At 40.5% G+C, this 17,500-nt stretch overlaps 1 protein-coding gene across 4 annotated transcripts in view; it reads left to right on the forward strand.

The window, feature by feature from the left end:
• The window catches only part of LOC138039011 (NAD-dependent protein deacylase sirtuin-6-like), a 126,211-nt gene that overhangs the window by 95,295 nt on the left and 13,416 nt on the right, over nucleotides 1–17,500 (forward strand). The window contains exon 6 of one of the 4 annotated variants that reach the window (XM_068885156.1): nucleotides 4,997–5,367. The exons of the other annotated variants lie outside the window; for them this stretch is intronic. Within the exon in view, the coding sequence (XP_068741257.1) occupies nucleotides 4,997–5,017 (21 nt within the window). The 3' untranslated portion in view covers nucleotides 5,018–5,367. Of the gene's footprint in view, nucleotides 1–4,996; nucleotides 5,368–17,500 lie in introns of those variants that run through there. 4 annotated transcript variants of the gene reach the window in all.

The following is a 17,500-nucleotide window of genomic DNA, read 5'->3' on the forward strand; positions in this document are numbered from 1 at the left end:
CCTTCATTGCTGAGGCAACCATAGTGAGGACTTTTTTTTGGGCAGACGACACAGACAGAGGAAGTGAGCTTGAGGTGGCAGGAGGAGCTGGGCTGTGTTGCACGCAAGGTGAGGGCACTGGTAAGACGGGCTGTGATAGGTCGAGCACTGTGGAAATTGGTGGGGTTGTTGATGTAGTTGGCTGTGGCATAAGCAGGGTTTTGTGGAGCTGTGATGTTCAGAGGTGTGGTAAACGTTGACTACACTGGATTGCTCAAAGAGGTAATTTCAGTTGCTGTGGTGCACGTTGCCACACTACAGTCGATTGAATGTTTAGATCATAGGCGACAGGTACTGATCTTGCAGATTCAACAAGAGCTTCACTGGGTAGCTCTGAGACATACAAGGAATCGTTTTCTGATGTCTCACCTTCCCGTTTTTCTGTAACCCTAACTTCCAATTCCATTAGGACTGCATTTCTTCTTGCTTCAGTTAGCCTTTGTTCACTTTTCATTTTCAAGGATACCAGTCTCAGTGTTCCTTTCAACTGCTCTTCAATTTCTCTCATCCTTGCTAACTCATGTTGTTTCCTCAGCAATTCAAAAATTTTATTTCACTATCAATTTTCCTCTGTTCTTCATGTTCTGCGAATTTAAGTGCTAACTCGGCCATTGCAGCTTCAAGCTTTCATGCTCATACTGAAGAAGTAGTTGATCTCTTGCTATGCTTCGAAAACTTGACGAGTGCGTGACTGTGCATGACTCCTCACATCTTCCATAACTTAAGCGTTAAAATGTGTTGAACAGCCGCAAAATTATCCCTTTCTCAGGAAAGGTCTTGAAAATGTAAATCATAGATTTCCATTTCCTTGCCTTCGGCAAATTCCATACATTGATTGTGGGAGTTCATGAAATCATTCCGCAGTGTTTCATACGTTCATAGGATTCTTGAGGAGTACTCTGATCTTCCTTTGTGCGGATGTGAGTGTGCCAAGGTGGCCAGAATGCAACCGTTTGAGCGATAACGCCTTTTCGCTCCTCACTTCTTCAAGATCCAGTCGAACAGAAGTGTTAGGGTTAGATGGATAATAAAGTTACAAAGGACCTAACACAACCTGATCATGTGAGATATAGACCCTATGCAAAAATGGCTGCCTTTAAATTATTCTTTTCATATTCAAACAAGACGCCTACAAGGGCGTATCCGTGGAATGCGCAAACAGTTAACACAAATTGTCCAGTTACAGTGAACTTCAAGTACAGGTAGACTTCGGAAAATGGCGAAAGATTACTAGAAAGATACATCTGTAATATAACTTAAAGTTTTTTGTTGTAAAAACTCATTACTAATGTTACTAAATTTGCAAATGCAAACAACGAAGCGCTATTAGCAGGTTATCAGGATACGGGATCTTTTATTTATTTATTTTTTGGAAGGAGACTTAATTCAAATCCTACAGTTTTACTTGCTTCGTTAACTCCTTTCATCCAAAAATTACAGGATCAGCCTTAAATCATCCGAAAAACTTATTACAAATCACAGTTCAACAACTTATCATCCTGGGCCAGTTGTTCAGAAACTGGGTTTAAAACGAGTTTTATCCTCTACCCCCAAATGCTGTTCAAGGCTGATATTCAGAAAAACTTTACATTAGAAGAAGTCAATCTTGAAAAACAAAAATAAGCAAAGGAAACTGTGACCAAAAAGTTGAAAACATGAAACAAAAGTTTACGCTAATCCTGGATTAAGGTAATTGGCTTTTGAACAACCGGGCCCTGTAATCGACGTCTGGTTCTGTAATCCTGGTTTAGTTCCTTGCAAACTGTATAAATTTGCCGTGGCGAAGACAAGAAGACAACATCCGTGCTCTATTTCTCTCAATGCTCAAAAATTCCGTAATTGCGTGTTGTATAGTCCAGTCCAAAGTTCTAATTTTACAATTCCATAATCTTGATTTCAGTAACTTGGTACCAAACGTTCCACAATAACTTGAAATCTCGTTAAGAAAAATCCTTAAATCCAGTAGTCCAGTCCGGATTGAGATCGCCAAAACTCTCTCTATCATCGATTCAAAATTCAACAAAAGCTACAAGTAGTAAATAGTTATCAGAAACTACAACAGTTCGTCCTGATTCTACACTCGAGCTGAACAAAAAACCCAAAAAACCCTTGTCATCGTTTTCGAGAGAACAGACAAACAGCCGAAACTGTTCTGTGCCTGCCCCTTACGGCACTGAAAAAGTACCGTACGTTGTACAATAGTACTTGACCGTAGTCCTTGGCCAAGAAACTAATCTTAGCCAAAAGCCCGAGAAGCGATCAGGATACGGGATAACTAGGTAACAAAATTGTGGGGATACGGGATTTTTAGTATGGAGGTGGGGGGGGGGGGGGTAGAATTGAGGAGAAACGGGATATTTTTAAAGTTAGAACGCATTGCGTGTGGTAGTGCAGTAACTTGACAGTGTTTTTTTCCATAACTGTCAACTGAGCGGCGTTTTGTTTTTTCCAGGAGATTCAAGTCCTTGCACAATATGTAGCTCTAATAGTACACGACATTGTTTGGTATCGTAAATCATTACGGTGCCATGGTAGACATCTTTGCTATATACCCTCTAAGAAGACATGTGGTTCAGTAAAATACTAAGCCCAGAACGATTGAAGAAAATAACAGGAAATCGAGAAACATTTGGCTTCAAAGCCGATATGTTGATCATTTACAACTTCTTTTTCACCACAAGCTTAAGCGTGTACTCTGAGCTTCTGACACCTTTCCAAGAGCAATGTTACTGAAGTTTTTTCCCCCTTTCCAGCGGGGTTAGTATCTGGATGGGGGACGTTAAAATATGCGACTTTTGCTGTCAGGAACATACGCCCAAAAATTCTATTTTAACGCTCAAAAATGCGAACAAAGCAAGGTACAGATTTTGCTAGCCTACTTTATGCAAAACAAATATTGACGAAAAAGTAAATATATATTAATATGTAGTATTTAAGGAGAGCAGAAGGAACTTTTAGGAAGTGTCGATCGAGAATAAAACAATTTGCCATTATCGAAAAACATTTCGGGAGATTTTTGTTACGTTCCATCAGAGTTCAATTTTTCTATCGTACTTTTGGTCATACAAGTAAAATCGCAAAATCGGAAGTGACATCGATTTTAGCGGCCGCCTGTGATCAAGTTATACCTTGCGTGTTTACTGACAACTCACGAAACAAAGGATACATCTGTGACAAAATGACGGCATAACAACTGGTTTTTGTTGGTGCGTTTTTTTTTCTTTCAAGTGTTATAAAGTTCGATAAGATCTATGTGCGAATTTAACATAAAGATCACAATCGTTGATGCTAGTCCAAGTGTCAGCTGAAGTTAAGCTCCTCCGAATGAGGTTAGTACTTGGATGGGAGACGGCTGCGAAGTCCCCGTGACGGCGATAGCTAATTCGTTTTTTTTAAGCTTGATTTCATTTTTTATCTTGTTTGGCTGTTCAAAGATATTTTCTTATTTTCTCTCTACGTCAAAACGGCGAACAAACTGGTTCCCAAGAAATATTGGAGTACGTATTCGTTCTATGCAAAATGCTTCTAATGAAGTATTCGTTGTATGCAAAATAATAATGTTCACAGTGGAACACACAAGTACGAAGCAAGATCTAGAAATAACGTAGAAAATTCTCCTTACCTTGAAAGCTTGCCTTTCTCAAAGAAAAACCATCTATCCACTTTATCGAATAGTTTAATACTGAAACAATCATGGCGGGCGGAAAGATTCTATTATAAATATTTGCTTTCACCAACCTGACGGAAGTGTGTCACGGTGGCCGAGTGGTCTAACGCGCTAGCAGAGATAAATCGTGATGGCTTGGAAAGTATTGGAGTTCTCCTCGGGGCAGGGAAGTAGGGAATATAAATAAGTCCACCCGATCGGAGATTAATTCAATATCCGTGGGGTATGCACATTTGTGACTACCAACAAAAAAAAGATTCCAGCCGGTTTTAAGACGTGGATGCCTTCGGCATTCCTCGTAAATAGCCCGTCTAATCTCGTTTGGGATAACAAATTCTTTAGAATTTTGTCTCAAAACGAGGTTAATTGGGCTATTTTGAATATGAACAAAAGAATAATTTAAAGGCAGCCATTTTTGCATAGGGTCTATGTGACAGTTAAAGCCAACTGCATGCTTGGTTTATCAAGAGGAACTGTGCTGGGATGATCAACAAAAACCGACTCGGAACTGTTGCGCACCCCCATGGTGTGTTCCCATTTTTGTCATACTTCCCATTTTGGGTTCTGCAAACACCAGTGCTAATGATAAAAGTAGAGAAAGTCCAAAGGCGTGCATGAATAATGAACTATCATACAAGGACAGACTGTGTAGAACACACAGATGCATAATTCAGGCTAAGTAAGGTAAAGCAAATTTGATTAGTCAGTTAAGGAGATAATTATCTCAACCAACTATAACACATTCGAGCGCTTAAACACCTGTAGCTTCTACTAAATTACTTTGGTAACCACAGTCGGTATTACTCAAGATGGTGATGCATGTCGTGTCTTGTGCTAGCCTTATCAGATGGAACCGTTGTTTTGTTGCAGGTCAGGCCAAAGCAGTAAACCACCTTGAGACAAAAGCGATAACTTTGAATGATCTTGTGACCCTCTTCTTATTCTTGACATCTTTTGTTGCTAAACACAATGTTAATTAGGGTTGTTTTCCCCATATAAAGATTTTGCATGACCCACATGCAACAGATACATGTAATCTGCTTTGTTTAGAGCTGAGATGTTTTTAGCGTTATAGCAATGTGAAGTTACATTGTAGGTGAATAAGGAATTTACATGGGGAAGCTGCATTTTGCTGTTACTTTAGCAAGAATGCTTTTCATGTTCCACAGGAGTACTAACTTTTGGCTGTGACATTTTAGAGGAAGACTACATGTAACTTTACTTGTAACCTTGCGTAGGTACATTGCATTGTTTAGTGAAACCCAGCGATCTTTTTCATTTTGTCTTCAGGATAAGAAGGCCACCGTGTAATCAACCACGATGTTGACACGGTTATGGAAGGACTTATGGATGGCCTGGGATTATCCATTCACAATATGGAGAAAAGCAAGGGTGGATTAGGGCAATGACATGGACAACAACAGTCCGAACACTACAGACAAAAGAAAATGTCAAGTGGATGTTGAGCCACAGTCTGTTAAAGGCAGAAGGGTTGTTGTCACAAAATGAACAGTGAGATGGTGTACTGACTGTGTTCAATCTTTCAAGTAATACTATTCCTAGTATAGTTTAACTCTAGACAGTAGTAATAAGAGCGGCTTTTAGTAAGTTCTGTGATAATTTGGATTTCACCTGATGCGTCTAAAACTGTTAATTTCATGACTCCCTGAAACACTCCTCTGTTGTTCTAACAGGGCAAAGCGATAGTGCTTACTACTGCGGCGCACTGGGCGCTAATTTGCCAAAATGATGCATCATGCATGATGCAAGACCCGGAGCGGATAGTAATGTAAAAAACGTTTTACTAACCGAGTTCGAGATCCGTACTGTAAGTTACGGACCGAGGATTCGACATAAATCAAAGGGAAAAAAAAACGAGGATCCTTAACTGTCAGTAGGACCGAGAAATCGAGGTTAGTAATATATTACCGTATATCTCTGAGGCAATCAGGAGCTCGGAAAAGGAAACTAGTTGAAGTCAAGCGGAAGGTTCAACTATGACAAATGATTCGCCAGACGATTTTACTCGTCAATGGGGCCCCCCTCGAGCCTCAAAGGGCTAACTCATATAGATCAATGGCAGAACATTTAAACTGATAATCGGATGGTCAAATGCTCCACTCTTGTGAGGAGCTCTGAGATTTTTTCCGGGCAGTGTTACTAAGGATGAAACATCTCCTCTGTCTTATCACAGCCTAGTCTATCGAGTATGGTGTAATCCAAGGGTGCTTACCTTTCAGCCAGAAATTGCAAAATTTCCCTTAAATTTCAAATGGAATAATAAAATCCGTCAGGAAAATGTGGAGTACCTCCAAAGGTACTCCTGGTTTTCCGATCGGAACGGAAATTTCCGAAAATCCTGTTGCATTTTACCCATTCTTGAGTTTCCCGGCCTTTTTATGTGCGAAATCGAGAAACGAGGAAAGGTTAAACTTGGAAACCATGCTTTGATAATGGAACATTTTTATGCTGAGTGCTATTTTGTCGGTTTGGTCGGTACACTTGGCAAATCGCTCCAGTACGATTATCCAGCGGCCAACCCAACCGGAATTTTCCAACAAATAGTAACTAAGTGAAGCAGTTATGAACGCAATTTTGGCAATTGCGTGGATAAGCCTGAAAAATTCGGGTCTTCAACGGGGGTTTGAATCCGTGACCTCGCGATGCTGGTGCGACGTTCTAACTAACAGAGCTATGAAGCTACTGATGTTGGGAGTAAGTCATTCTTGTAGTTTGTAGTGGCCGAAGAGTTAAGCCCGTAAATCACCACAGGATCGTCGTTTTCTACAGACCGGTCCGGCGAGTGTGTGGATAGCGGAATGTCGCAGGTCGATTCGCCTACACCATGAAGTTATTTCGTCTACACACGAAAAGTTGTTTTCCTAACATTTGTGGAGGAAGTCGACTTGTAAGCGAAACGACTCGCGGGCTAATTATAAATGTCTGACCGGTGACCGGACAGCGCTCATCGTCCACTGTAAACAACAGGAATGGTGAGTTTTTATACTTAAAGAGAGTTTTTTTCACTTGACGTCACGGCGACCTTGATGATGTTTCAAAACAAATAAATGGGGGCCATGATGGTGTATCCAACTAATCCTCCGGGAATTAAACTCTATTTTTATGCAAATACTTTCTTTTTTTGTTTCAGTAATCCAATATGGCAGCTGTCACGTGAGTGAAAACGCTCCATATGCTTGATGCGCTTCATCTTTCTGTTTCCCCTTGTTTCCCAGGTCTTCAGTCTTCGATCTCCATTTTACATAACTTTTCCATACACCTGTTGTAAAGCACAGAATGAGCATTGCACCATTTTGGCTAATGTTTGTTGAAAAGTGATGTTGGGCATGTGGTGTACCGACAATGTTGCCGGCCAGCATTTATTGACAGAAGATAAGCCATCATGATCAACTCTTCAACAACAAAAATCCTTTATTTAAACACAATATGGGGTTGGAGACAAATATGCTCGTGTTTCCCTCCAAACACTCGGCAATCCCGATAACGCCTTCAGTTTGGCTGTGCACTAAATGACAGAATTGAACTCGCACGAGGTTCGATCATAAATTACTTTGTTGACAGATGCGCTATGACGCTGGCTCTGGCTATTGGCAGCATTTGACAGCTGCATTATGACTTCCCAAACCGATGGAGTCTTGTCGTTGACCAACGGTGGAGTCTTCGTGTCTTCCGGTGTACTTTCAGCATAAAGGATCACTTATCGATTAACGATCGCTTAACATTGCTCAATTAATTCATCACGAACGTTCAAGTCCAAAGGCGCCGCCATCTGTGCCCCGTCCCACCACTATACTCGTCACATAACTCGTCACTTGACCTCGTCACATAACTCGTCACATCACTCGTCACATAACTCGTCACATAACTCGTCATATAACTCGTCATATAACTCTCGTCGCATAACTCGTCACATAACTCGTCACATAACGCTCGCATAACTCGTCACATAACTCGTCAAATAACTCGTAACATAACTCGTGAAATAACTCGCTATATATTTCATCACCGCGTAGCTCGTCACATAACTCGTCAAATAATTATAATTTGATTTGACTTGTAATTCATGGCTGCATCTTGCAAAATAAAAATTCTACAAGTGAAACAACTTTCATGTGCGAGAGAGTTTGATTCCCCATTGCATGTTTCACACTGAAAGGTATGGGCGATTTTTTACATGGCACTGATTTTATTCAACTTAATTATTGTATATTCCTGTTAAATTTACGGCCGCTCAAAAATTACAGCAGTGCTTTCCATATCATTGCAAAACACGTTGACATCTACATTGTTGTTGGAGATACAAAGTGTACAATTTCTATTGTTGTATTATTGTTAACTAGTTTAAGTTGAGTTGCAGTACTTTCGAATAAAAAAATTACAACTACTGTTTGGTGTTTTGGAACTCTGATACAAATCTGTAAACTATGTATTATATTGACTGTTTCGTTGGCACTTAGCGATAGCTACTTCTAGTTTAAGTGATGACTTGATTATTTCTTAAATAACAAGGACCGGAACCAGGTCATGTCTCGATGATCGGGGAGGGTTAGGGAATAACAGGGCTTTTTACAGCGATCTTTGCTGTCTGCGGACGCTGTAAACAAAGATACATGCCAAATTCGAAGGAAATGGCGGTAAACACGCGCTCATGGAGTCAACTCTTCTCTGAGAGCTTTTCTGATAATTCGGGATATGTTAAGAACTTGGAAGATGCTATCAAACTTATAAAGGAGTATGAAGTCAATACAACGACTTCATTTACCGTTACATACCAGACTAGAGGTTTTGGAAATTCTCCAATAGGTAAAATCTCTTTTTTTTTTGTTTTTAATCAATGCAAGTTTATAGGTCTTAATTATATTTTTTCCAAAATGTTATTGTTATTGACCGTTTTTGGCAATTATAGTGACAAGGGACTGGGATGGGACCATGTAAATTGGTAACAAAGGAAATTATTGTAAATTCTTATCCACTTTCTACGATGGAAATAATAAATTAAATTACCCACAAAATGGAGCTCTTTCAAGAACTTCGGAAATAATTACCCTTTCCTTCAAGTGATTATCGGTAAATATTCACCTCGACTTCGTCTCGGTGAATATTCACCGATAATCACTTCGCCTTCGGCGAATAATTGTTAATTATTATGATAGGCCCTTCAGATGCAACAGTAAATACTGAGAATGCGGGGGAAAACTAAAAATAATCGAAGGCATCGTATTTACTGGAAAGATGTCCAGGCAACAAAGGGAGTGCATCTAGAATTCGATGGGATTCCCTTCGTAATCCTTGGACACAAACGTTTGGAGTGCCAAAATGGTCCAGATCGCAACAGGGCAGTAAAAAGAAAATTAGTCAATTAGCAAAAAGGAAAAAATGGAATCATGGAATATATTTTTTCTTTTGATAATGTGCATTGATATAATTATATTCAATAATAACAATAATAATAATAATAATAATAATAATAATAATAATAATAATAATAATAATTTACCACAGTATGTAAAGCCTATGTATTATTATAATTATTTTGAACCCTCCATATTACAGGAATAAAATTTGTAAAAAGCTTTAAAATACAAAGCCATTGTAGCTTAATTATCTCTGAAAGATGCATGGTTGCCCCCAATTTTCTTTCTGGATACCAATAATACTTACTAAGATCTACTGTCTCTGCATGATTTTAAACCGCGCTAAAATATCCCTGTGTTAGTAAATATCACCGATAGGAAATCCAAGTATCTCGAGATGTGTATAACGTATGCGCAATAACAATAGTAGGTACCTCGTAGGCACCGTCCTTAACATGTTTAAAAGCAGTTTAGTTGGTTTGCGCGCGCGGTTTGAAAGCCACAGATATAAATACCTCTTACAAACCGAGTTCGAGGTCCATAATGTGAGTTTTTAAGGACCGAGTTTTTTTTTTCCCATTGATTTATGGCCCAAGCCTTTTTGTGTCTCACCTCGTGGTTTTAAATTTCGATAAACCTTCCTACTCGTTTAATCATTAAACAGTACTGAGAATGCTGCTGAATAATAGTGCATGAAAGACACTGACATGCAGTTGAGAATGCGGTTGAACTGCGGTTGTAATGACTCTAAGCTAGGATGACCTTCGCAGTTGATAGAAACTTAATAAGCATAAATAAATTACAACCCTTAGTTCAGGAGAAAACACAACAATGTACGATATCGTTGCATGCAGCTTCGTTTGAGTTGCAAAACATAAAGGTGCGTTTAACACGAGGATAAGATTCATTTGGATAATCTTAGTTTGGAATTGAGGTAACCTCTAAATAAATAAATAAATAAATAAATAAATAAAGATTTTGCTCCTCGATTTATTGTCCTTTTGTTGAAGTAAAACGCAACCTTTTTTTCCCAGACCAGCGACCTGGAGAGTAACGAGGCCCTTAAGAAGAGAGTAGCTGGAAAGAGCATTGTATGTTTTCCTTACCCTGCATAACTTTCACTGTTTTTTCTTGTTCCCTTAACTCAAGATACTTAAAGTATTACTGCAGTTGTAGGGCCTATACTGTTAGGTTAAGGAATACTCCCGTCTGACCTTGTAGCTCAGTCGGTAGAGCGGCTGAGATCTACCCCGAAGGTTGTGGGTTCAATTCCCACCCTGGTCAGAGTTTTTTTCCCTGTCCTTGTGTGGGTCCATTTCGATCAGTAGGGCTAACGCTCACATGGTTCATATGGGATAGAAATCTAGCACTTCACATTACACTCTATTCGGTTAACTCTGTTTAAAATATAAGTGCTACAACGGCCTTTCCTTGTACTTGTACATTGTACATTTTCCGTGACCGTGACTTTAACATCTTCAGTTCCCACGGCCTGCTCCCGTCTGACCTTGTAGCTCAGTCGGTAGAGCGGCGGAGATCTAACCGGAAGTTCGTGGGTTCAATTCCCACCCTGGTCAGTTTTTTCTCTGTCCTTATGTGGGCCCATTTCCATCAGTAGGGCTAACGCTCACATGGTTCATATGGGATATGGGATAGAAATCTAGCACTTCACATTACACTCTATTCAGTTAACTCTGTGTTTAAGGCATACGGTGTTAACCCCCCCAACAAAACTGTAGCAAGGAATCATGGGAAGAATAAAGAAACGAGGTTGTCACGGTTGTCCGCCATTTTAGAATGTGTGTGTGTGTTTTAGAGCGAGTCCGAATCGCTGCTTCCGTCCGCTCAGTGTGCAACATTTGGGGGCCTGTCTGGGAGATATGAAAGAAAATGAGACAACGTTTTAAGCAATCGACGAGGACGGGAGCGAGGAGACAAGGAAACAAGTTTTTGATAGCTGAAATCGTGCAAACTCTCGCGAAGGAAACAACACACGCGATGGAGACATACATATGGAGATCCAGAGTCATCTCTGCCATCTAAAGGTTGAGGATCTGGGAGTAATTGCTAAGACTTCAGGCTGCGGTGACAGTGACATTAAGGATAAAACCAGGAAGGACTTGTCAGATTGATCGAGGAACATCTCGAAGCCAAATTGAAGGGCAGCGTGGAGCCGGACACCGAGTTTTTGGAAGATTTCAGGACTGGGATAATGATTTACACACCTTGGTGTCCACCGCTCGAGGATGTAAGCAAAAAAAGAGAAGTCGGAAGTCTCTCAATCGGAACTAGAAAAGGTGAAGTTGGAATATGAGGTGATTAAACAGAAATTTGAGGCATTGACCATGGGTAAAGCACATTTACCGGGGAGGATGTTGACAACAAAGAGGAGGTGAAGGCGAAGGGTGAGTCAAAGTCATTATACTTCCAACCGAGTGATTTTAAACGAGAACTAAAGATTATTGGCCAAATCGGGGAACCAGGGCAAAAGGACAAATTGAGTTTTGTGAGTCTAGTGAGACAAATTGAAGGTGCACTGCAAAAGGGCTACAAGCCACAAGAGGTTGTTGATGCAGTGGTCAGGGCTATTAATCCAGGGATGAGATTACGAAGCTATTTAGAAGGACTGAGTGACTTAACACTCCCCCGATTAAGACGTATTCTGAGATCCCATTTTCAGGAGAAGAGTGCGAGTGACCCGTACAGACAGCTATCAACTTTAGTTCAGGAGCCACAGGAAAATCCTCAAAGCTTTTTAATCAGAGCCCTCGATACAAGACAAAAATCCTGTTTGCCTCGCAGGAGGTTGATACTCAGTTGAAATATGATCTAAAGCTAGTGCAGGAAATGTTTTTACATGCAATAGACACTGGTCTTTCAAGATGAGGCCATTCGGATCAGGTTGAGACCAATATTAGAAAAACCAGATGTACAGGATGAGGATCTAATTCAACAAATGAATGTAGTAGTTTCAGAAGAAAGTGAAAGAAAATCCAAACTGGGCTCTACCCCTCGTCAAAGGAACCCAAGGGTGAACGAAGTGCATGCATCACAAGGGGAAGGGGGATCCATCCAACAAGGGGCAACCGCTAAGAAGCTTAACTCCCGGGAAAAGAGAGTCCTAGAGAAGAGGTTCATGGCGGCACTACAAGCGGTCCGTTCAGAACTTACCACATTAAAAGAATCAGTTGAGAGAAATCTAACCAATGAGGAACGTTTCACCAGGCCCCTACCTGTAAATCAGAATCTGCAAGGGTATCAGGGCCCAAGGGGCTGTATCGACTGTCAAAAGGAAGGAAAGGGGCAGCTGTGCGACCACTGCCACATTTGTGGTAGTAGTGACCATTGGGCCCGTGGATGTCGGAAACGGAGATCAGGGCCGGGAAACAGGCGGGGGCTACAGCCGAGGGACAGGAAGTAGCCCCCGCCCCAGGACAGATTTATAAGTCCCACCAGTGTGCTAATTGTCAGAGGATTGCAGCAGGATCCCCAAAGTTTCAAACAATGTTTAGGTTGTAAAGCAGTTCGTTATTGTGGTCGAAGTTGTCAGAAACGTCACTGGGACAGTCACAAGGGTCTCTGCCAAGCGATCCAGCAACTGGAAGCTAGGAACAGTTCGCCAGTACTTCGGGGGGATGGTTATGTATTTGCTAGTCATTTGACACCCAGGCAGCGTGTGGTAGTTGCAAGGTTGGTTGGCAAGAAGTGTAAGGTGTCATGTGTTCTCAACGGAGTCCCAGTCGAAGCCCTTTGGGATACGGGTGCACAGGTGTCTATTGTGTCCAAGACTGGCTTGAGGAATATTTGCCTTCCTCAAAGTTAAGGAACATTGAAGAGTTGCTTGGCGAGGATGTAGGACTGAACTTAAGAACAGCAAATGGTGGAACCATACCATTTGAAGGGTGGGTGGAAGTACAGTTTCAGCTCTCGTCGGACACAGAGTCATCAAGTTCTCTAACTGTACCATTCCTCATTGCAAGAGATGAGTTGGAAACTCCAATCATTGGGTACAATGTAATAGAAGAAGTAGTGAAGGATAGAGAAACCGAAGGAAGCAGCTCCATTGTTGACATCATGAATACGGCTTTAAAGGAAGTAGCACTGGAGAATGTTACTGCGTTGGTTGATTTGGTGCAAAATGCAAGTATGGAGGACATGGGTGTGTTGAAGAATGGTAAGCGCAATCTGACGGTACCACGAGGGCAGGCAGTGACAGTACCGTGTAGAATTAACTGTGGGTTCTCTAGAGGAGAGGACACCAGTGTTATTTGAACCAGACCCAGGTATGCCTTGGCCAGCCGACTTGGAAGTTGTAGAGCAGCTCCTCACCCTACCGCGAGGGTCGCCACACAGGGTGAACATTACAGTCCGTAACCCCTCAAAGCATGATGTAGTCCTTTGCCGGCGAACGCTACTGGGACACTTGCAGCTAGTGCAATCGGTTACCCCTTTGGAAGTAGTAGAAAGGACCTCCCTCGTTCGGAAGCTGTGGATCAAAGGGAAACAGGTGGTACCTCACTCCAGGATGGAAACCCATCAGTACCCCAACATCAAGTAAACAGGGAAGTTGCTAACGAAAGAAAGTCCTTCAAGACACCAGCCGTGGTGTTAGGTGACCTGACAGAAAGTCAACGCCAGTTGGCCATGGCCAGCAACAAAACTGTAGCAAGGAATCATGGGAAGAATAAAGAAACGAGGTTTGTTGTTGTTGTCCGCCATTTTAGAATGTGTGTGTATTTTAGTGCGAGTCCGATCGCTGCTTCCGTCCGCTCAGTGTGCAACACAGTAACCTTTTGTTTAGAAGCGTAAAGCGTTTTCCCGCTAGTAATTTTTTCCATAATAAAGCCTCGCGAAAAGAGGTGAGATTTTTTAAAGCTACTAAAGGTAGAACAAGCGAGAATAAATAATGAAGGCTGTAAAGTTCTCGTGGGAAAAATATGACCACAGTTAGAAAACTCAAGGACACAAGGATTGGTTATTAATGCACCTAAGACAACATCTCAGCATTTCATTGTAAAGTGTGTCAAAAAGCTAAAAAAAATACACAAACCAGATTAGGAACGGAGGAGACGGAGCAGGATGGGGGGGGGGGGGGGGGGGGGGGATGGCAAAGGGCTGAAGCTCGAAACTTGACAAACCCATGTCTGTGTTTCACTTCTTAATCCACCGACGCAGCTCACAGTTTCTTTAAAAAACTAAACTCCTTTATCAAAGCGGAATTATTATAACGTTTGAACGGTAATTAACGGCATAAACTGGAAAAAAACTGGCTCTTGTGTTCACCATCGATCCCAATAAATCTCGTTGATCCCCCGTATTTCAAAAGGTCATTTTTCCCTTAAAACTTCCTGTTGCGCATTCCCTTTTTCTTAGTTTTTTTTTTTTCCTTGTTCACAATTGTCTTACTTTGTTTTTTCCGCGAAAATTTGAAATTCTAATCATTTTCCAAGAGAACAGTTAAGCCGGTTCCGGTGGATGTTTCGATCTGCTTTTTTCATCTCGATAGTGTCATTACGTCTTCCTGTTACGAACGACGGTTCCAACAATTGGCTTGTGTTCACACCGAAAGTGTCAAATAACACAGTTCACCCGTATTTCATATATTGTCATTCTTAGTGCATAGTGTGTGTTGTTGCGCGGGATGACTTTAGTCAGACCGCGTCTAAATTTTTTTTCATCGGAGTCACAAATTGGCATGTTTCTTAACTTTTCCGTATCCTCTCTGAAGGAAGATGAAATGGAGAATTTCTTGAACAATTCATGTGAGGAAATTCTCAGAGAACAATGTCAAGCCACTAGAGCACTTTATCCAAAAGCAAAAATCTACTTTCTGGTTGAAACCTCTGAATGGGCTTTTACTTTGCATTTTGAAACTGTCACATGGTTATAAAATCTGTCCGTTTTGTTTCAAAGAAAATTGTCAAATAATGTTATAACCGGGAGCTTGTATGTCAAAAAAATTTGTTCAAAAACGTATAAATATTTATGAGGCTGACTTAACAGCCTATCGTATAAAAACACTGATGATAAATTAAACTTCACGTGCATGAACTTTAAGCCGATGAAATACTCCTTATTGGAGTTCTTTATGCAAAGAATAGTAGTGATGCTCAGCTTCTTCAAAAAGATTTTGCGTCATAACTTTGATTGTTCTTCTTGTTCCCTTAAAATCCAAGACATTTTGGGTATTATTGCGCTAACCTTTTGTTTAGAAACGTGAAGCTCTTCCCTGCTAGTGTAACTTTTCCATAACAAAGCCTCGCAAGGCGAGATTTTTAAAGCTACTAAAGGTAGACTGAACAAGCAAGAACAAATAATCAACCCTGGATAGCTTCGGACTTTCAGATCTCAAGGGAAAAATATGACCGCGGTCAGAAAAACTCAAAGAAAATACAAGGATTGACATAAAAATCATAGAAAATAAAAAGCCTTTTTTCCCCCTTACAAATCCTTTTAATTTACTACACCTACAGCAACATCTTTTTAAAGGAGATAGGCAAAATCGAAATGGTTTCATTTCTGGAAAACTGATATGATTAAGCCAGCTGAATCATCATGATTATGAGAGCATATCAGCGACGAATTATTGCAGTTGGCTTTTTTGAGACGTCATAGATATAAAAAGGATACACTCTTCAAAATGAGCTACAATTCTCCGCGAATCATGCACTTCCGGTCTTTCTGCTGAAAGTAAAATATTTAAAGGGGTGTAGCGTTGCTAAAGCCGTTCACACAACCTTTTACAAGACAACTGAAAGGTGCTATGGAAATATGTTATTATCAGCATCATTATAACTTTACGAGAAATAAAAGTCATTTCTTTGTTTCCATCTTTCTATCACATCAAGAAGTCATTGACTTCAAATTCAGTGCACCGGAAAGTCTATGCTTCCCGGAAATCCATGGTTCCGGAAATTTCTGCGCGCTCGTGCGGAAAGCAGCCAAGGGTCATCAAAGAGAATGAAGCCCATAAGGAAAAAGAGTGTATCATTTTAAATCTTTGACGTACACCACGTCACCTGCTTTCGTTTTGGCAACAATCATTTATTTTCTTAGTAATAAAGCGATTTTGCATTGCGTTTACTTAGGGTATCGTAAGGCTGAAATTCCGTTTTGCCAGAAATTAAACCGAAGAAACCTGTCTGATTTTAGCTCAATTCTTACACGTTATCCACAAGGATCAAGTAACTTCTCAGAAGAGAGAGACAGGTCAAGTTATAATAAGACAATTTTCATGTTTTCATGAGAAGCAGCATCCTGTAAATTCTCACAAACACAACAAAGTCAAAAGAATCATTGATATCGAAGTGCTGTTCAGCATTGCGAGGTGTGAGTGATTTTCGAATATTTACAGCGATTCCCGTTTTACTTTGAAAATCAAAGATTATAGTATTTGATAGAAAATCGTATTGCCTGGGTCAGAAATCGATTTTTCAGCCACAAATCAGAAACATGGGCGACGATTTGTCAGATTCAAATCAGAAACAGGGGCGACAGACTCGGCCCACAAACTGCTACAGACGCAACCTCAGAAAGCAAAAGCATAGTCTCAGTATCAACATTTTCAAACAATGTTCGATCATTTTTACAACAGTTATTCACAGATAATAATAATCAGCCATTCGAATGTAATAACCGAGCTTTGGTCCTTTTTTATGGTCTTTTCAAGGTACCGTGGAAAAAGTACCCAGTGGATAAAAAAGATGACGACGAAAGGTTCCCTTTCTAATTTATGTTCCTGTTCCTGTTTTTACTCTCATATTCTCAAGGCATTTTTTCATAATTACGTAAATTGCTTTCAAATTGATTGTGTATCAAATAAACGTTCATGGAAATTGAAAATTAAAATTCTGTTTGTTGTTGTCCATCCTTTCCTTGCATCCTTCACTTTCATTTACCTAACTACATGTTGCATAATATGAAGACATCACAATGTGCAGTACATATTAATTAGAAAACCCCTCAACTGCCATCCATATTATCTAAGGCGGTTGCAGATGTAGTGAAAACTATTACTAGTTTAAATCAATGCCTAATTGAAAAAAATAAATGTTAATGAGTAATCATGATCAGTTAAGACAATGTATTGGGCTTTAAGAAGTAGAGTCTGAAGCTGTGTTCAATACCGAATCAGCCTTCTGCACTAAGCGTTTCTCCCTTTCTTCTTTTAAATTGTCTCCCTGAAGACAACAATATATGACTGCTTCGGCAGCTTCGAGGCCAGGTCGGGCACCTGAAAACGATTTAGGGTTTATACGCAGGGCTGAAGGGAGTTTGAGGGGTGGAAGCAGTACTCTGGCTAGAGCTACGATCATTTTGATTCTGTGGGTTATAGTTTGGGCAACTGATCTGTATGGAATTGGACGGGATGAAACTTCCATACACTGTTGTTGGGGTTGCTTGCACTGTTGAAAAGCCT

This window comes from Montipora capricornis, chromosome 2 (assembly GCF_036669925.1).
Source record: "Montipora capricornis isolate CH-2021 chromosome 2, ASM3666992v2, whole genome shotgun sequence".
NCBI lineage: Eukaryota > Metazoa > Cnidaria > Anthozoa > Scleractinia > Acroporidae > Montipora > Montipora capricornis.